This window comes from Platalea leucorodia, assembly GCF_965183815.1.
Source record: "Platalea leucorodia genome assembly, contig: HAP1_HAP1_SCAFFOLD_202, whole genome shotgun sequence".
Classification (NCBI taxonomy): Eukaryota; Metazoa; Chordata; class Aves; order Pelecaniformes; family Threskiornithidae; genus Platalea; species Platalea leucorodia.
Window position 1 is genome coordinate 117,661 of NW_028121357.1, and position 19,934 is coordinate 137,594.

The following is a 19,934-nucleotide window of genomic DNA, read 5'->3' on the forward strand; positions in this document are numbered from 1 at the left end:
TGGCGGCCATTTGACATGGACCGAGAAACTCCCAGGCAGCTCTGGCTGGGCAGGGAGCAAGCGAGACGCACCGCTGATGCGCCTCCGTGTACTCACTGGGGTCCAGGCGGAGAATCTGCCCGTCCCAGACACTCCCCAGGGAGCTGGTAGCGCAGAACTGAAGATGCTGGGCATGGAGAAGACGGTGCTCTATTGGCAGCGGGCGTTGCCCCCTGGGCAATCTCCACCCTTGGGAAACGTCTCTTTGGAAGCAATGTCCTCTCGCAGTGGCACAGCAGGAACAGAGATCCTGCCATGGACAGGCCCCGTCCCGCCGCCAGGGTATACGCCACCACCCACCTATCGGTGTGACGAAGGCACCAAGAGCACACCCATGTCCACGAGCACGGAGGTCAGCATCAAGGGAGCTGATCCCATCTCACGGGATTGCATTTCAAGGAGCAAAGCATCCACGGGTCACGTCACCCGATGTGATCTTTGGTAAGGGTTTGGGGGGCCTCTGCCTGCTTTGGAAAGGGAGGCCCTGGGAGCCCTGTCCGCGCGGGTGGGTCTGTACTTTGTGGGTGTGGGGGGCCTTAGCTGCCTGGGGCTGCTGTGAGTCGCTGAGCCGGGGTGGGGCCGAAGGGCGGGGCTGGCCGGTGGGCGTGCCTGTGATGCGCTCTGGCGCCTGTGACGAGTCACAATGGGGGCGGTTATCAGGGGCGCCAGCAGGCAGCGCTGCCCCAGTACGGCCTGGGCCAGCGGTGAGTGCCCACGCAGGCGGAGGCTGGGCTGGACGAGGGCTGGGGCAGAAACACGGGCCCCGGCACGGTGGGTTGTCACCCTGCATCGAGGGCCCAGCCGCTCACGCGAGCGCCTTGGGCAGGGCACGGAGTCTCTACCGCCGCCGGGGCTGGGCGCAGGCCTTGCTGCCTCCCAGCTGCCTCGCACCCTCTCCTACGTGCCGCCAGCCCCCTGCAGCTCCCATCCCTGCTCCCCCCACCGCCAGCTCCCTCCCTTGCAGCCCCACTGAACCCCTTCTCTCCCTCCTCCTGCAGGCCATGGCTGCCACAAAATTCCTCCTCTGGCTTGTGCAAAGCATCTTTCTGAACCTGCTGATGGTCGGTGATGAGCTGGATGAGGCCACGCGCGAGCGCATGCAGCAGCGTGCGGAGCAGCTGAGCCAGGAGATGGCTCGGCTGCTGCAGGAGCTGGAGCAGAGGAGCCAGGAGCAGAGGAGACAGGAGCCGACGGCCCAGGAGCAGAGCGGCTTTTCCTGGGGAGCCCTGCTCTTTGCTGCCTTGCAGCAGTGGCAGTTCTGGGCCATTGCTGGAGTCCTGGTCCTGCTCTTGGGGCTCTGCTGGCGGTCTGGCGGTGGAGGAAGAGGAGCCGTCAGCCAGCCAGCCAGCAGCAGCGACGAGGAGAGCTCCAGCAGCGACAGGGAGCAGGTAGAGGTGGAGGAGGAAGACGACGACGATGATGCAGATTACCTGGGAAGGTTTTTTGAGGAGCACATACAGTGGCCAGTTCAGAACCTGGCCACAGAGTGCCAGGTGGTGAAGGACTTGGTGGGCGACCTCCTCCGTGTCCTCCAAGTGCTCTTGTCAAATAGTTTCTTCCCAGTGCTGCAACCAGCCATCGGGGTGGGCAGCGCCTTCGAAGGCTGGAGTCCCGATGAGAAAGGCATCATCTACCGTCTGCTCGTGCCCCTGCGGCCTCCCCGTGGGCACACCTTCCACCTGGAGCTGGGCACGGCAGGGGAGATGCCAGCGAGGAACTTCTGCATCCACGTGGAGCTGGTGTGCACCTGCACAAGGGAGCAGCTGGCGGAGAACACGCTGTGCTTCCTCCACCACCCCAAAGAGGACCTGAGGAGGAATCAGGACCCCAGTCTCCTACGCACCCTCTGCACCGGCTCCTACCTAGATGCGGAGAAAACTGCCCGCTGCTTCCAGCAGCTGGTGAAAGCCGCCTGGGTGGTTTTGCCCGAGTTGTCCAACCACCGTCTAAGGGTGCTGCCCTCCAGCCGCTCCTGCAAATTCCAGGTGACAAAAGACGGCAAAAGAAGTCTCTTAATTGAGATGATACTCGGGGTGCAGCAAGGCGACTCGGGCATCTTCCTGAGCAGCCAGACTACAGAGGCCGTCTCCACCCCAAGCACGATGTGGTCGGAGAGCTACGCTGTGGCAGAGGTGAAGTTCTTCAGGCATATGGCCAGGCACGCCCCACGTGACAGCTTCCACCTCAAATGCCTGCAGCTCTGTGCCCGCATCCTGGTGGGCACAAGCTTTTCCACCTATACCTTGAAGACAGTTGTGATGCACCTCCTGACCACCCTACCCCTGTCAGGCTGGCGCAGGAGGGATTTCCTGCTGCGGCTGCAGGATATCATGCAGTACCTGCGCTGCTGCCTGGAGGAGAAACGCCTCGACCACTTCTTCTTTGGCAACGAGAGGGTGCCTGAGGAGATCGTCTTGCCCCCAGCCTTCCAAGCAGCTGAGCCACTCAACCTCTTCCAGAGCCTGGCGCAGGATCCAGCCACCTACGCCGAGGCACTGCGCGAGTTCGATGAGCTGCAAGATCGGCTCACAAGACTGCTGATCTACGGCTGCTGAAGGAGGTCTTCACGCACAGAGCTGTGTTTCAGGGCCTGACAGCTGACGACGGACAAGGACCTCATACCGCAGGGAAAACAAGGCCAGAACGCGGAACACAGAGAGGGAAGGGCAAACCCTGCGCAGCAGCCCTCTGCCAAGAGCGGCAGTGGTCTCCCCTCGATGCTGTCCCCAGCACAGCAGCCGCTGACAGCTACAGTGGCGACAACGACTAGTTTCGCCCTGCTTTCCCCTCGCACTGGCTGCGGCCAGGATGGCATTTCACATGGGCCCAGAAATTCTTGCTGGCGGCTCCGGCTGGGCAGGGACCAAGCAAGAGGCACCGCTGATGTGCCTCTGTGTGTTCACTGGGGTCCGGGTGGAGAACCTACCCAGCCTAGACGCTCCCCGGGGAGCTGGTGCCACAGAACTGAGCACACTGGAGACGGAGAAGACACTGCTCAGTCGGCATTGGGAATCGCTGCCACACCTTTCCTCCACAGCTAAAGCACGCTCTGGGCAGTCAGGCCTGATGCAGCTGAAGAGGCCGTTGCAAGGAGGCTTGTGACAAAGACTCCCGTTACCACCTGGACAGCGACCGCCCTCGCCTCTTCGACGGAGTCCGTTCCTTCTGGGAGCTTTACCCTGTGCGAAGTTGCCACTAAATGGCCTGTTGAACAAGTGCTGCGTCTGTGAGCGCCTGTGCATCACTTTGTCGGGGAACACAGGCATAGTGCGCTGACTGCTCGGCTCTACAGACTCAGGGAGCACTTTGCAGAAGAGCTGATGCGGTGGGCTCTGGTTTCACTGATTCTGTAGCTGAGGCTCTCCTACTTGTCCGTGCTCCTGCGCTGGGGCAAGCGGCATAATTTGTCACCCTCCACAGCTGTGCACATTGTCTGTGTGCCGTAGGGAGGCCGAAGCGGCTTCCTTGGGAGCCATATGCAAAGCAAGCCCTGGGAGCCTGACAGCGTTGCCCTTGGGCGACCCCAGTGAGGCGGGTATCCCGCTGTCGGAGTGGGGAGCCCTTTGCACAGCGGACAAGTGACACGGCTGCAGAGCAGGGCTCTGGCTGCTCTGGCTCCCGTACGAGCACGAGACTCATTCGCCGCATGACCTGCGAGCTCAGGTTCCCACCACTTTAAGGAGGGAGACTTAGCACGGGCAGCAAGGTTAAAGAAAGCTTTTGAGATGTCTCCAGTTCAAAGCATGCACTTGTGCAGTACATGGCCCGTTTATAAGAAGCAGTGGCCTGACGGCAGCTGTGTGGCAGAAGATTTTTGCCCTGCTCTCCTTTTTCACTCTAAAGGCCATGGCGGCCATTTGACATGGACCGAGAAACTCCCAGGCAGCTCTGGCTCGGCAGGGAGCAAGCGAGACGCACCGCTGATGCGCCTCCGTGTACTCACTGGGGTCCAGGCGGAGAATCTGCCCGTCCCAGACACTCCCCAGGGAGCTGGTAGCGCAGAACTGAAGATGCTGGGCACGGAGAAGACGGTGCTCTATTGGCAGCGGGCGTTGCCCCCTGGGCAATCTCCACCCTTGGGAAACGTCTCTTTGGAAGCAATGTCCTCTCGCAGTGGCACAGCAGGAACAGAGATCCTGCCATGGACAGGCCCCGTCCCGCCGCCAGGGTATACGCCACCACCCACCTATCGGTGTGACGAAGGCACCAAGAGCACACCCATGTCCACGAGCACGGAGGTCAGCATCAAGGGAGCTGATCCCATCTCACGGGATTGCATTTCAAGGAGCAAAGCATCCACGGGTCACGTCACCCGATGTGATCTTTGGTAAGGGTTTGGGGGGCCTCTGCCTGCTTTGGAAAGGGAGGCCCTGGGAGCCCTGTCCGCGCGGGTGGGTCTGTACTTTGTGGGTGTGGGGGGCCTTAGCTGCCTGGGGCTGCTGTGAGTCGCTGAGCCGGGGTGGGGCCGAAGGGCGGGGCTGGCCGGTGGGCGTGCCTGTGATGCGCTCTGGCGCCTGTGACGAGTCACAATGGGGGCGGTTATCAGGGGCGCCAGCAGGCAGCGCTGCCCCAGTACGGCCTGGGCCAGCGGTGAGTGCCCACGCAGGCGGAGGCTGGGCTGGACGAGGGCCGGGGCAGAAACACGGGCCCCGGCACGGTGGGTTGTCACCCTGCATCGAGGGCCCAGCCGCTCACGCGAGCGCCTTGGGCAGGGCACGGAGTCTCTACCGCCGCCGGGGCTGGGCGCAGGCCTTGCTGCCTCCCAGCTGCCTCGCACCCTCTCCTACGTGCCGCCAGCCCCCTGCAGCTCCCATCCCTGCTCCCCCTGCCGCCAGCTCCCTCCCTTGCAGCCCCACTGAACCCCTTCTCTCCCTCCTCCTGCAGGCCATGGCTGCCACAAAATTCCTCCTCTGGCTTGTGCAAAGCATCTTTCTGAACCTGCTGATGGTCGGTGATGAGCTGGATGAGGCCACGCGCGAGCGCATGCAGCAGCGTGCGGAGCAGCTGAGCCAGGAGATGGCTCGGCTGCTGCAGGAGCTGGAGCAGAGGAGCCAGGAGCAGAGGAGGCAGGAGCCGACGGCCCAGGAGCAGAGCGGCTTTTCCTGGGGAGCCCTGCTCTTTGCTGCCTTGCAGCAGTGGCAGTTCTGGGCCATTGCTGGAGTCCTGGTCCTGCTCTTGGGGCTCTGCTGGCGGTCTGGCGGTGGAGGAAGAGGAGCCGTCAGCCAGCCAGCCAGCAGCAGCGACGAGGAGAGCTCCAGCAGCGACAGGGAGCAGGTAGAGGTGGAGGAGGAAGACGACGACGATGATGCAGATTACCTGGGAAGGTTTTTTGAGGAGCACATACAGTGGCCAGTTCAGAACCTGGCCACAGAGTGCCAGGTGGTGAAGGACTTGGTGGGCGACCTCCTCCGTGTCCTCCAAGTGCTCTTGTCAAATAGTTTCTTCCCAGTGCTGCAACCAGCCATCGGGGTGGGCAGCGCCTTCGAAGGCTGGAGTCCCGATGAGAAAGGCATCATCTACCGTCTGCTCGTGCCCCTGCGGCCTCCCCGTGGGCACACCTTCCACCTGGAGCTGGGCACGGCAGGGGAGATGCCAGCGAGGAACTTCTGCATCCACGTGGAGCTGGTGTGCACCTGCACAAGGGAGCAGCTGGCGGAGAACACGCTGTGCTTCCTCCACCACCCCAAAGAGGACCTGAGGAGGAATCAGGACCCCAGTCTCCTACGCACCCTCTGCACCGGCTCCTACCTAGATGCGGAGAAAACTGCCCGCTGCTTCCAGCAGCTGGTGAAAGCCGCCTGGGTGGTTTTGCCCGAGTCGTCCAACCACCGTCTAAGGGTGCTGCCCTCCAGCCGCTCCTGCAAATTCCAGGTGACAAAAGACGGCAAAAGAAGTCTCTTAATTGAGATGATACTCGGGGTGCAGCAAGGCGACTCGGGCATCTTCCTGAGCAGCCAGACTACAGAGGCCGTCTCCACCCCAAGCACGATGTGGTCGGAGAGCTACGCTGTGGCAGAGGTGAAGTTCTTCAGGCATATGGCCAGGCACGCCCCACGTGACAGCTTCCACCTCAAATGCCTGCAGCTCTGTGCCCGCATCCTGGTGGGCACAAGCTTTTCCACCTATACCTTGAAGACAGTTGTGATGCACCTCCTGACCACCCTACCCCTGTCAGGCTGGCGCAGGAGGGATTTCCTGCTGCGGCTGCAGGATATCATGCAGTACCTGCGCTGCTGCCTGGAGGAGAAACGCCTCGACCACTTCTTCTTTGGCAACGAGAGGGTGCCTGAGGAGATCGTCTTGCCCCCAGCCTTCCAAGCAGCTGAGCCACTCAACCTCTTCCAGAGCCTGGCGCAGGATCCAGCCACCTACGCCGAGGCACTGCGCGAGTTCGATGAGCTGCAAGATCGGCTCACAAGACTGCTGATCTACGGCTGCTGAAGGAGGTCTTCACGCACAGAGCTGTGTTTCAGGGCCTGACAGCTGACGACGGACAAGGACCTCATACCGCAGGGAAAACAAGGCCAGAACGCGGAACACAGAGAGGAAAGGGCAAACCCTGCGCAGCAGCCCTCTGCCAAGAGCGGCAGTGGTCTCCCCTCGATGCTGTCCCCAGCACAGCAGCCGCTGACAGCTACAGTGGCGACAACGACTAGTTTCGCCCTGCTTTCCCCTCGCACTGGCTGCGGCCAGGATGGCATTTCACATGGGCCCAGAAATTCTTGCTGGCGGCTCCGGCTGGGCAGGGACCAAGCAAGAGGCACCGCTGATGTGCCTCTGTGTGTTCACTGGGGTCCGGGTGGAGAACCTACCCAGCCTAGACGCTCCCCGGGGAGCTGGTGCCACAGAACTGAGCACACAGGATACAGAGAAGACACTGCTCAGTCGGCACTGGGAATCGCTGCCACACCTTTCCTCCACAGCTAAAGCACGCTCTGGGCAGTCAGACCTGATGCAGCTGAAGAGGCCGTTGCAAGGAGGCTTGTGACAAAGACTCCCGTTACCACCTGGACAGCGACCGCCCTCGCCTCTTCGACGGAGTCCGTTCCTTCTGGGAGCTTTACCCTGTGCGAAGTTGCCACTAAATGGCCTGTTGAACAAGTGCTGCGTCTGTGAGCGCCTGTGCATCACTTTGTCGGGGAACACAGGCATAGTGCGCTGACTGCTCGGCTCTACAGACTCAGGGAGCACTTTGCAGAAGAGCTGATGCGGTGGGCTCTGGTTTCACTGATTCTGTAGCTGAGGCTCTCCTACTTGTCCGTGCTCCTGCGCTGGGGCAAGCGGCATAATTTGTCACCCTCCACAGCTGTGCACATTGTCTGTGTGCCGTAGGGAGGCCGAAGCGGCTTCCTTGGGAGCCATATGCAAAGCAAGCCCTGGGAGCCTGACAGCGTTGCCCTTGGGCGACCCCAGTGAGGCGGGTATCCCGCTGTCGGAGTGGGGAGCCCTTTGCACAGCGGACAAGTGACACGGCTGCAGAGCAGGGCTCTGGCTGCTCTGGCTCCCGTACGAGCACGAGACTCATTCGCCGCACCCTCTCATGACCTGCGAGCTCAGGTTCCCACCACTTTAAGGAGGGAGACTTAGCACGGGCAGCAAGGTTAAAGAAAGCTTTTGAGATGTCTCCAGTTCAAAGCATGCACTTGTGCAGTACATGGCCCGTTTATAAGAAGCAGTGGCCTGACGGCAGCTGTGTGGCAGAAGATTTTTGCCCTGCTCTCCTTTTTCACTCTAAAGGCCATGGCGGCCATTTGACATGGACCGAGAAACTCCCAGGCAGCTCCGGCTGGGCAGGGAGCAAGCGAGACGCACCGCTGATGCGCCTCCGTGTACTCACTGGGGTCCAGGCGGAGAATCTGCCCGTCCCAGACACTCCCCAGGGAGCTGGTAGCGCAGAACTGAAGATGCTGGGCACGGAGAAGACGGTGCTCTATTGGCAGCGGGCGTTGCCCCCTGGGAAATCTCCACCCTTGGGAAACGTCTCTTTGGAAGCAATGTCCTCTCGCAGTGGCACAGCAGGAACAGAGATCCTGCCATGGACAGGCCCCGTCCCGCCGCCAGGGTATACGCCACCACCCACCTATCGGTGTGACGAAGGCACCAAGAGCACACCCATGTCCACGAGCACGGAGGTCAGCATCAAGGGAGCTGATCCCATCTCACGGGATTGCATTTCAAGGAGCAAAGCATCCACGGGTCACGTCACCCGATGTGATCTTTGGTAAGGGTTTGGGGGGCCTCTGCCTGCTTTGGAAAGGGAGGCCCTGGGAGCCCTGTCCGCGTGGGTGGGTCTGTACTTTGTGGGTGTGGGGGGCCTTAGCTGCCTGGGGCTGCTGTGAGTCGCTGAGCCGGGGTGGGGCCGAAGGGCGGGGCTGGCCGGTGGGCGTGCCTGTGATGCGCTCTGGCGCCTGTGACGAGTCACAATGGGGGCGGTTATCAGGGGCGCCAGCAGGCAGCGCTGCCCCAGTACGGCCTGGGCCAGCGGTGAGTGCCCACGCAGGCGGAGGCTGGGCTGGACGAGGGCCGGGGCAGAAACACGGGCCCCGGCACGGTGGGTTGTCACCCTGCATCGAGGGCCCAGCCGCTCACGTGAGCGCCTTGGGCAGGGCACGGAGTCTCTACCGCCGCCGGGGCTGGGCGCAGGCCTTGCTGCCTCCCAGCTGCCTCGCACCCTCTCCTACGTGCCGCCAGCCCCCTGCAGCTCCCATCCCTGCTCCCCCCGCCGCCAGCTCCCTCCCTTGCAGCCCCACTGAACCCCTTCTCTCCCTCCTCCTGCAGGCCATGGCTGCCACAAAATTCCTCCTCTGGCTTGTGCAAAGCATCTTTCTGAACCTGCTGATGGTCGGTGATGAGCTGGATGAGGCCACGCGCGAGCGCATGCAGCAGCGTGCGGAGCAGCTGAGCCAGGAGATGGCTCGGCTGCTGCAGGAGCTGGAGCAGAGGAGCCAGGAGCAGAGGAGGCAGGAGCCGACGGCCCAGGAGCAGAGCGGCTTTTCCTGGGGAGCCCTGCTCTTTGCTGCCTTGCAGCAGTGGCAGTTCTGGGCCATTGCTGGAGTCCTGGTCCTGCTCTTGGGGCTCTGCTGGCGGTCTGGCGGTGGAGGAAGAGGAGCCGTCAGCCAGCCAGCCAGCAGCAGCGACGAGGAGAGCTCCAGCAGCGACAGGGAGCAGGTAGAGGTGGAGGAGGAAGACGACGACGATGATGCAGATTACCTGGGAAGGTTTTTTGAGGAGCACATACAGTGGCCAGTTCAGAACCTGGCCACAGAGTGCCAGGTGGTGAAGGACTTGGTGGGCGACCTCCTCCGTGTCCTCCAAGTGCTCTTGTCAAATAGTTTCTTCCCAGTGCTGCAACCAGCCATCGGGGTGGGCAGCGCCTTCGAAGGCTGGAGTCCCGATGAGAAAGGCATCATCTACCGTCTGCTCGTGCCCCTGCGGCCTCCCCGTGGGCACACCTTCCACCTGGAGCTGGGCACGGCAGGGGAGATGCCAGCGAGGAACTTCTGCATCCACGTGGAGCTGGTGTGCACCTGCACAAGGGAGCAGCTGGCGGAGAACACGCTGTGCTTCCTCCACCACCCCAAAGAGGACCTGAGGAGGAATCAGGACCCCAGTCTCCTACGCACCCTCTGCACCGGCTCCTACCTAGATGCGGAGAAAACTGCCCGCTGCTTCCAGCAGCTGGTGAAAGCCGCCTGGGTGGTTTTGCCCGAGTCGTCCAACCACCGTCTAAGGGTGCTGCCCTCCAGCCGCTCCTGCAAATTCCAGGTGACAAAAGACGGCAAAAGAAGTCTCGTAATTGAGATGATACTCGGGGTGCAGCAGGGCGACTCGGGCATCTTCCTGAGCAGCCAGACTACAGAGGCCGTCTCCACCCCAAGCACGATGTGGTCGGAGAGCTACGCTGTGGCAGAGGTGAAGTTCTTCAGGCATATGGCCAGGCACGCCCCACGTGACAGCTTCCACCTCAAATGCCTGCAGCTGTGTGCCCGCATCCTGGTGGGCACAAGCTTTTCCACCTATACCTTGAAGACAGTTGTGATGCACCTCCTGACCACCCTACCCCTGTCAGGCTGGCGCAGGAGGGATTTCCTGCTGCGGCTGCAGGATATCATGCAGTACCTGCGCTGCTGCCTGGAGGAGAAACGCCTCGACCACTTCTTCTTTGGCAACGAGAGGGTGCCTGAGGAGATCGTCTTGCCCCCAGCCTTCCAAGCAGCTGAGCCACTCAACCTCTTCCAGAGCCTGGCGCAGGATCCAGCCACCTACGCCGAGGCACTGCGCGAGTTCGATGAGCTGCAAGATCGGCTCACAAGACTGCTGATCTATGGCTGCTGAAGGAGGTCTTCACGCACAGAGCTGTGTTTCAGGGCCTGACAGCTGACGACGGACAAGGACCTCATACCGCAGGGAAAACAAGGCCAGAACGCGGAACACAGAGAGGAAAGGGCAAACCCTGCGCAGCAGCCCTCTGCCAAGAGCGGCAGTGGTCTCCCCTCGATGCTGTCCCCAGCACAGCAGCCGCTGACAGCTACAGTGGCGACAACGACTAGTTTCGCCCTGCTTTCCCCTCACACTGGCTGCGGCCAGGATGGCATTTCACATGGGCCCAGAAATTCTTGCTGGCGGCTCCGGCTGGGCAGGGACCAAGCAAGAGGCACCGCTGATGTGCCTCTGTGTGTTCACTGGGGTCCGGGTGGAGAACCTACCCAGCCTAGACGCTCCCCGGGGAGCTGGTGCCACAGAACTGAGCACGCTGGAGACGGAGAAGACACTGCTCAGTCGGCACTGGGAATCGCTGCCACACCTTTCCTCCACAGCTAAAGCACGCTCTGGGCAGTCAGACCTGATGCAGCTGAAGAGGCCGTTGCAAGGAGGCTTGTGACAAAGACTCCCGTTACCACCTGGACAGCGACCGCCCTCGCCTCTTCGACGGAGTCCGTTCCTTCTGGGAGCTTTACCCTGTGCGAAGTTGCCACTAAATGGCCTGTTGAACAAGTGCTGCGTCTGTGAGCGCCTGTGCATCACTTTGTCGGGGAACACAGGCATAGTGCGCTGACTGCTCGGCTCTACAGACTCAGGGAGCACTTTGCAGAAGAGCTGATGCGGTGGGCTCTGGTTTCACTGATTCTGTAGCTGAGGCTCTCCTACTTGTCCGTGCTCCTGCGCTGGGGCAAGCGGCATAATTTGTCACCCTCCACAGCTGTGCACATTGTCTGTGTGCCGTAGGGAGGCCGAAGCGGCTTCCTTGGGAGCCATATGCAAAGCAAGCCCTGGGAGCCTGACAGCGTTGCCCTTGGGCGACCCCAGTGAGGCGGGTATCCCGCTGTCGGAGTGGGGAGCCCTTTGCACAGCGGACAAGTGACACGGCTGCAGAGCAGGGCTCTGGCTGCTCTGGCTCCCGTACGAGCACGAGACTCATTCGCCGCACCCTCTCATGACCTGCGAGCTCAGGTTCCCACCACTTTAAGGAGGGAGACTTAGCACGGGCAGCAAGGTTAAAGAAAGCTTTTGAGATGTCTCCAGTTCAAAGCATGCACTTGTGCAGTACATGGCCCGTTTATAAGAAGCAGTGGCCTGACGGCAGCTGTGTGGCAGAAGATTTTTGCCCTGCTCTCCTTTTTCACTCTAAAGGCCATGGTGGCCATTTGACATGGACCGAGAAACTCCCAGGCAGCTCCGGCTGGGCAGGGAGCGAGACGCACCGCTGATGCGCCTCCGTGTACTCACTGGGGTCCAGGCGGAGAATCTGCCCATCCCAGACACTCCCCAGGGAGCTGGTAGCGCAGAACTGAAGATGCTGGGCACGGAGAAGACGGTGCTCTATTGGCAGCGGGCGTTGCCCCCTGGGCAATCTCCACCCTTGGGAAACGTCTCTTTGGAAGCAATGTCCTCTCGCAGTGGCACAGCAGGAACAGAGATCCTGCCATGGACAGGCCCCGTCCCGCCGCCAGGGTATACGCCACCACCCACCTATCGGTGTGACGAAGGCACCAAGAGCACACCCATGTCCACGAGCACGGAGGTCAGCATCAAGGGAGCTGATCCCATCTCACGGGATTGCATTTCAAGGAGCAAAGCATCCATGGGTCACGTCACCCGATGTGATCTTTGGTAAGGGTTTGGGGGGCCTCTGCCTGCTTTGGAAAGGGAGGCCCTGGGAGCCCTGTCCGCGCGGGTGGGTCTGTACTTTGTGGGTGTGGGGGGCCTTAGCTGCCTGGGGCTGCTGTGAGTTGCTGAGCCGGGGTGGGGCCGAAGGGCGGGGCTGGCCGGTGGGCGTGCCTGTGATGCGCTCTGGCGCCTGTGACGAGTCACAATGGGGGCGGTTATCAGGGGCGCCAGCAGGCAGCGCTGCCCCAGTACGGCCTGGGCCAGCGGTGAGTGCCCACGCAGGCGGAGGCTGGGCTGGACGAGGGCCGGGGCAGAAACACGGGCCCCGGCACGGTGGGTTGTCACCCTGCATCGAGGGCCCAGCCGCTCACGCGAGCGCCTTGGGCAGGGCACGGAGTCTCTACCGCCGCCGGGGCTGGGCACAGGCCTTGCTGCCTCCCAGCTGCCTCGCACCCTCTCCTACGTGCCGCCAGCCCCCTGCAGCTCCCATCCCTGCTCCCCCCGCCGCCAGCTCCCTCCCTTGCAGCCCCACTGAACCCCTTCTCTCCCTCCTCCTGCAGGCCATGGCTGCCACAAAATTCCTCCTCTGGCTTGTGCAAAGCATCTTTCTGAACCTGCTGATGGTCGGTGATGAGCTGGATGAGGCCACGCGCGAGCGCATGCAGCAGCGTGCGGAGCAGCTGAGCCAGGAGATGGCTCGGCTGCTGCAGGAGCTGGAGCAGAGGAGCCAGGAGCAGAGGAGGCAGGAGCAGAGCGGCTTTTCCTGGGGAGCCCTGCTCTTTGCTGCCTTGCAGCAGTGGCAGTTCTGGGCCATTGCTGGAGTCCTGGTCCTGCTCTTGGGGCTCTGCTGGCGGTCTGGCGGTGGAGGAAGAGGAGCCGTCAGCCAGCCAGCCAGCAGCAGCGACGAGGAGAGCTCCAGCAGCGACAGGGAGCAGGTAGAGGTGGAGGAGGAAGACGACGACGATGATGCAGATTACCTGGGAAGGTTTTTTGAGGAGCACATACAGTGGCCAGTTCAGAACCTGGCCACAGAGTGCCAGGTGGTGAAGGACTTGGTGGGCGACCTCCTCCGTGTCCTCCAAGTGCTCTTGTCAAATAGTTTCTTCCCAGTGCTGCAACCAGCCATCGGGGTGGGCAGCGCCTTCGAAGGCTGGAGTCCCGATGAGAAAGGCATCATCTACCGTCTGCTCGTGCCCCTGCGGCCTCCCCGTGGGCACACCTTCCACCTGGAGCTGGGCACGGCAGGGGAGATGCCAGCGAGGAACTTCTGCATCCACGTGGAGCTGGTGTGCACCTGCACAAGGGAGCAGCTGGCGGAGAACACGCTGTGCTTCCTCCACCACCCCAAAGAGGACCTGAGGAGGAATCAGGACCCCAGTCTCCTACGCACCCTCTGCACCGGCTCCTACCTAGATGCGGAGAAAACTGCCCGCTGCTTCCAGCAGCTGGTGAAAGCCGCCTGGGTGGTTTTGCCCGAGTCGTCCAACCACCGTCTAAGGGTGCTGCCCTCCAGCCGCTCCTGCAAATTCCAGGTGACAAAAGACGGCAAAAGAAGTCTCTTAATTGAGATGATACTCGGGGTGCAGCAGGGCGACTCGGGCATCTTCCTGAGCAGCCAGACTACAGAGGCCGTCTCCACCCCAAGCACGATGTGGTCGGAGAGCTACGCTGTGGCAGAGGTGAAGTTCTTCAGGCATATGGCCAGGCACGCCCCACGTGACAGCTTCCACCTCAAATGCCTGCAGCTCTGTGCCCGCATCCTGGTGGGCACAAGCTTTTCCACCTATACCTTGAAGACAGTTGTGATGCACCTCCTGACCACCCTACCCCTGTCAGGCTGGCGCAGGAGGGATTTCCTGCTGCGGCTGCAGGATATCATGCAGTACCTGCGCTGCTGCCTGGAGGAGAAACGCCTCGACCACTTCTTCTTTGGCAACGAGAGGGTGCCTGAGGAGATCGTCTTGCCCCCAGCCTTCCAAGCAGCTGAGCCACTCAACCTCTTCCAGAGCCTGGCGCAGGATCCAGCCACCTACGCCGAGGCACTGCGCGAGTTCGATGAGCTGCAAGATCGGCTCACAAGACTGCTGATCTACGGCTGCTGAAGGAGGTCTTCACGCACAGAGCTGTGTTTCAGGGCCTGACAGCTGACGACGGACAAGGACCTCATACCGCAGGGAAAACAAGGCCAGAACGCGGAACACAGAGAGGAAAGGGCAAACCCTGCGCAGCAGCCCTCTGCCAAGAGCGGCAGTGGTCTCCCCTCGATGCTGTCCCCAGCACAGCAGCCGCTGACAGCTACAGTGGCGACAACGACTAGTTTCGCCCTGCTTTCCCCTCGCACTGGCTGCGGCCAGGATGGCATTTCACATGGGCCCAGAAATTCTTGCTGGCGGCTCCGGCTGGGCAGGGACCAAGCAAGAGGCACCGCTGATGTGCCTCTGTGTGTTCACTGGGGTCCGGGTGGAGAACCTACCCAGCCTAGACGCTCCCCGGGGAGCTGGTGCCACAGAACTGAGCACACAGGATACAGAGAAGACACTGCTCAGTCGGCACTGGGAATCGCTGCCACACCTTTCCTCCACAGCTAAAGCACGCTCTGGGCAGTCAGACCTGATGCAGCTGAAGAGGCCGTTGCAAGGAGGCTTGTGACAAAGACTCCCGTTACCACCTGGACAGCGACCGCCCTCGCCTCTTCGACGGAGTCTGTTCCTTCTGGGAGCTTTACCCTGTGCGAAGTTGCCACTAAATGGCCTGTTGAACAAGTGCTGCGTCTGTGAGCGCCTGTGCATCACTTTGTCGGGGAACACAGGCATAGTGCGCTGACTGCTCGGCTCTACAGACTCAGGGAGCATTTTGCAGAAGAGCTGATGCGGTGGGCTCTGGTTTCACTGATTCTGTAGCTGAGGCTCTCCTACTTGTCCGTGCTCCTGCGCTGGGGCAAGCGGCATAATTTGTCACCCTCCACAGCTGTGCACATTGTCTGTGTGCCGTAGGGGGGCCGAAGCGGCTTCCTTGGGAGCCATATGCAAAGCAAGCCCTGGGAGCCTGACAGCGTTGCCCTTGGGCGACCCCAGTGAGGCGGGTATCCCGCTGTCGGAGTGGGGAGCCCTTTGCACAGCGGACAAGTGACACGGCTGCAGAGCAGGGCTCTGGCTGCTCTGGCTCCCGTACGAGCACGAGACTCATTCGCCGCACCCTCTCATGACCTGCGAGCTCAGGTTCCCACCACTTTAAGGAGGGAGACTTAGCACGGGCAGCAAGGTTAAAGAAAGCTTTTGAGATGTCTCCAGTTCAAAGCATGCACTTGTGCAGTACATGGCCCGTTTATAAGAAGCAGTGGCCTGACGGCAGCTGTGTGGCAGAAGATTTTTGCCCTGCTCTCCTTTTTCACTCTAAAGGCCATGGTGGCCATTTGACATGGACCGAGAAACTCCCAGGCAGCTCCGGCTGGGCAGGGAGCAAGCGAGACGCACCGCTGATGCGCCTCCGTGTACTCACTGGGGTCCAGGCGGAGAATCTGCCCGTCCCAGACACTCCCCAGGGAGCTGGTAGCGCAGAACTGAAGATGCTGGGCATGGAGAAGACGGTGCTCTATTGGCAGCGGGCGTTGCCCCCTGGGCAATCTCCACCCTTGGGAAACGTCTCTTTGGAAGCAATGTCCTCTCGCAGTGGCACAGCAGGAACAGAGATCCTGCCATGGACAGGCCCCGTCCCGCCGCCAGGGTATACGCCACCACCCACCTATCGGTGTGACGAAGGCACCAAGAGCACACCCATGTCCACGAGCACGGAGGTCAGCATCAAGGGAGCTGATCCCATCTCACGGGATTGCATTTCAAGGAGCAAAGCATCCATGGGTCACGTCACCCGATGTGATCTTTGGTAAGGGTTTGGGGGGCCTCTGCCTGCTTTGGAAAGGGAGGCCCTGGGAGCCCTGTCCGCGCGGGTGGGTCTGTACTTTGTGGGTGTGGGGGGCCTTAGCTGCCTGGGGCTGCTGTGAGTTGCTGAGCCGGGGTGGGGCCGAAGGGCGGGGCTGGCCGGTGGGCGTGCCTGTGATGCGCTCTGGCGCCTGTGACGAGTCACAATGGGGGCGGTTATCAGGGGCGCCAGCAGGCAGCGCTGCCCCAGTACGGCCTGGGCCAGCGGTGAGTGCCCACGCAGGCGGAGGCTGGGCTGGACGAGGGCCGGGGCAGAAACACGGGCCCCGGCACGGTGGGTTGTCACCCTGCATCGAGGGCCCAGCCGCTCACGCGAGCGCCTTGGGCAGGGCACGGAGTGTCTACCGCCGCCGGGGCTGGGCACAGGCCTTGCTGCCTCCCAGCTGCCTCGCACCCTCTCCTACGTGCCGCCAGCCCCCTGCAGCTCCCATCCCTGCTCCCCCCGCCGCCAGCTCCCTCCCTTGCAGCCCCACTGAACCCCTTCTCTCCCTCCTCCTGCAGGCCATGGCTGCCACAAAATTCCTCCTCTGGCTTGTGCAAAGCATCTTTCTGAACCTGCTGATGGTCGGTGATGAGCTGGATGAGGCCACGCGCGAGCGCATGCAGCAGCGTGCGGAGCAGCTGAGCCAGGAGATGGCTCGGCTGCTGCAGGAGCTGGAGCAGAGGAGCCAGGAGCAGAGGAGGCAGGAGCAGAGCGGCTTTTCCTGGGGAGCCCTGCTCTTTGCTGCCTTGCAGCAGTGGCAGTTCTGGGCCATTGCTGGAGTCCTGGTCCTGCTCTTGGGGCTCTGCTGGCGGTCTGGCGGTGGAGGAAGAGGAGCCGTCAGCCAGCCAGCCAGCAGCAGCGACGAGGAGAGCTCCAGCAGCGACAGGGAGCAGGTAGAGGTGGAGGAGGAAGACGACGACGATGATGCAGATTACCTGGGAAGGTTTTTTGAGGAGCACATACAGTGGCCAGTTCAGAACCTGGCCACAGAGTGCCAGGTGGTGAAGGACTTGGTGGGCGACCTCCTCCGTGTCCTCCAAGTGCTCTTGTCAAATAGTTTCTTCCCAGTGCTGCAACCAGCCATCGGGGTGGGCAGCGCCTTCGAAGGCTGGAGTCCCGATGAGAAAGGCATCATCTACCGTCTGCTCGTGCCCCTGCGGCCTCCCCGTGGGCACACCTTCCACCTGGAGCTGGGCACGGCAGGGGAGATGCCAGCGAGGAACTTCTGCATCCACGTGGAGCTGGTGTGCACCTGCACAAGGGAGCAGCTGGCGGAGAACACGCTGTGCTTCCTCCACCACCCCAAAGAGGACCTGAGGAGGAATCAGGACCCCAGTCTCCTACGCACCCTCTGCACCGGCTCCTACCTAGATGCGGAGAAAACTGCCCGCTGCTTCCAGCAGCTGGTGAAAGCCGCCTGGGTGGTTTTGCCCGAGTCGTCCAACCACCGTCTAAGGGTGCTGCCCTCCAGCCGCTCCTGCAAATTCCAGGTGACAAAAGACGGCAAAAGAAGTCTCTTAATTGAGATGATACTCGGGGTGCAGCAGGGCGACTCGGGCATCTTCCTGAGCAGCCAGACTACAGAGGCCGTCTCCACCCCAAGCACGATGTGGTCGGAGAGCTACGCTGTGGCAGAGGTGAAGTTCTTCAGGCATATGGCCAGGCACGCCCCACGTGACAGCTTCCACCTCAAATGCCTGCAGCTCTGTGCCCGCATCCTGGTGGGCACAAGCTTTTCCACCTATACCTTGAAGACAGTTGTGATGCACCTCCTGACCACCCTACCCCTGTCAGGCTGGCGCAGGAGGGATTTCCTGCTGCGGCTGCAGGATATCATGCAGTACCTGCGCTGCTGCCTGGAGGAGAAACGCCTCGACCACTTCTTCTTTGGCAACGAGAGGGTGCCTGAGGAGATCGTCTTGCCCCCAGCCTTCCAAGCAGCTGAGCCACTCAACCTCTTCCAGAGCCTGGCGCAGGATCCAGCCACCTACGCCGAGGCACTGCGCGAGTTCGATGAGCTGCAAGATCGGCTCACAAGACTGCTGATCTACGGCTGCTGAAGGAGGTCTTCACGCACAGAGCTGTGTTTCAGGGCCTGACAGCTGACGACGGACAAGGACCTCATACCGCAGGGAAAACAAGGCCAGAACGCGGAACACAGAGAGGAAAGGGCAAACCCTGCGCAGCAGCCCTCTGCCAAGAGCGGCAGTGGTCTCCCCTCGATGCTGTCCCCAGCACAGCAGCCGCTGACAGCTACAGTGGCGACAACGACTAGTTTCGCCCTGCTTTCCCCTCGCACTGGCTGCGGCCAGGATGGCATTTCACATGGGCCCAGAAATTCTTGCTGGCGGCTCCGGCTGGGCAGGGACCAAGCAAGAGGCACCGCTGATGTGCCTCTGTGTGTTCACTGGGGTCCGGGTGGAGAACCTACCCAGCCTAGACGCTCCCCGGGGAGCTGGTGCCACAGAACTGAGCACACAGGATACAGAGAAGACACTGCTCAGTCGGCACTGGGAATCGCTGCCACACCTTTCCTCCACAGCTAAAGCACGCTCTGGGCAGTCAGACCTGATGCAGCTGAAGAGGCCGTTGCAAGGAGGCTTGTGACAAAGACTCCCGTTACCACCTGGACAGCGACCGCCCTCGCCTCTTCGACGGAGTCCGTTCCTTCTGGGAGCTTTACCCTGTGCGAAGTTGCCACTAAATGGCCTGTTGAACAAGTGCTGCGTCTGTGAGCGCCTGTGCATCACTTTGTCGGGGAACACAGGCATAGTGCGCTGACTGCTCGGCTCTACAGACTCAGGGAGCATTTTGCAGAAGAGCTGATGCGGTGGGCTCTGGTTTCACTGATTCTGTAGCTGAGGCTCTCCTACTTGTCCGTGCTCCTGCGCTGGGGCAAGCGGCATAATTTGTCACCCTCCACAGCTGTGCACATTGTCTGTGTGCCGTAGGGGGGCCGAAGCGGCTTCCTTGGGAGCCATATGCAAAGCAAGCCCTGGGAGCCTGACAGCGTTGCCCTTGGGCGACCCCAGTGAGGCGGGTATCCCGCTGTCGGAGTGGGGAGCCCTTTGCACAGCGGACAAGTGACACGGCTGCAGAGCAGGGCTCTGGCTGCTCTGGCTCCCGTACGAGCACGAGACTCATTCGCCGCACCCTCTCATGACCTGCGAGCTCAGGTTCCCACCACTTTAAGGAGGGAGACTTAGCACGGGCAGCAAGGTTAAAGAAAGCTTTTGAGATGTCTCCAGTTCAAAGCATGCACTTGTGCAGTACATGGCCCGTTTATAAGAAGCAGTGGCCTGACGGCAGCTGTGTGGCAGAAGATTTTTGCCCTGCTCTCCTTTTTCACTCTAAAGGCCATGGTGGCCATTTGACATGGACCGAGAAACTCCCAGGCAGCTCCGGCTGGGCAGGGAGCAAGCGAGACGCACCGCTGATGCGCCTCCGTGTACTCACTGGGGTCCAGGCGGAGAATCTGCCCGTCCCAGACACTCCCCAGGGAGCTGGTAGCGCAGAACTGAAGATGCTGGGCATGGAGAAGACGGTGCTCTATTGGCAGCGGGCGTTGCCCCCTGGGCAATCTCCACCCTTGGGAAACGTCTCTTTGGAAGCAATGTCCTCTCGCAGTGGCACAGCAGGAACAGAGATCCTGCCATGGACAGGCCCCGTCCCGCCGCCAGGGTATACGCCACCACCCACCTATCGGTGTGACGAAGGCACCAAGAGCACACCCATGTCCACGAGCACGGAGGTCAGCATCAAGGGAGCTGATCCCATCTCACGGGATTGCATTTCAAGGAGCAAAGCATCCATGGGTCACGTCACCCGATGTGATCTTTGGTAAGGGTTTGGGGGGCCTCTGCCTG

At 61.5% G+C, this 19,934-nt stretch overlaps 5 protein-coding genes across 5 annotated transcripts; all 5 read left to right on the forward strand.

The window, feature by feature from the left end:
* Positions 1–1,040: 1,040 nt before the first annotated feature.
* On the forward strand, positions 1,041–2,594 carry LOC309603794 (inositol 1,4,5-trisphosphate receptor-interacting protein-like 1; the record flags this gene model as incomplete). Its single annotated transcript, XM_082338701.1, has 1 exon — positions 1,041–2,594. The coding sequence occupies one exon, from the start codon at positions 1,041–1,043 to the stop codon at positions 2,592–2,594; it is 1,554 nt and encodes a 517-aa protein (XP_082194827.1).
* Positions 2,595–4,926: 2,332 nt separating this feature from the next.
* LOC309603795 (inositol 1,4,5-trisphosphate receptor-interacting protein-like 1) lies at positions 4,927–6,480 on the forward strand (the record flags this gene model as incomplete). The annotated part of the gene is made up of 1 exon (XM_082338702.1): positions 4,927–6,480. One exon carries the CDS (start codon positions 4,927–4,929, stop codon positions 6,478–6,480), a length of 1,554 nt encoding a protein of 517 aa, XP_082194828.1.
* A 2,340-nt stretch (positions 6,481–8,820) lies between these two features.
* LOC309603796 (inositol 1,4,5-trisphosphate receptor-interacting protein-like 1) lies at positions 8,821–10,374 on the forward strand (the record flags this gene model as incomplete). Its single annotated transcript, XM_082338703.1, has 1 exon — positions 8,821–10,374. One exon carries the CDS (start codon positions 8,821–8,823, stop codon positions 10,372–10,374), a length of 1,554 nt encoding a protein of 517 aa, XP_082194829.1.
* Positions 10,375–12,710: 2,336 nt separating this feature from the next.
* LOC309603797 (inositol 1,4,5-trisphosphate receptor-interacting protein-like 1) lies at positions 12,711–14,249 on the forward strand (the record flags this gene model as incomplete). Its single annotated transcript, XM_082338704.1, has 1 exon — positions 12,711–14,249. One exon carries the CDS (start codon positions 12,711–12,713, stop codon positions 14,247–14,249), a length of 1,539 nt encoding a protein of 512 aa, XP_082194830.1.
* Positions 14,250–16,589: 2,340 nt separating this feature from the next.
* On the forward strand, positions 16,590–18,128 carry LOC309603798 (inositol 1,4,5-trisphosphate receptor-interacting protein-like 1; the record flags this gene model as incomplete). The annotated part of the gene is made up of 1 exon (XM_082338705.1): positions 16,590–18,128. The coding sequence occupies one exon, from the start codon at positions 16,590–16,592 to the stop codon at positions 18,126–18,128; it is 1,539 nt and encodes a 512-aa protein (XP_082194831.1).
* Between the last annotated feature and the right edge of the window lie 1,806 nt (positions 18,129–19,934).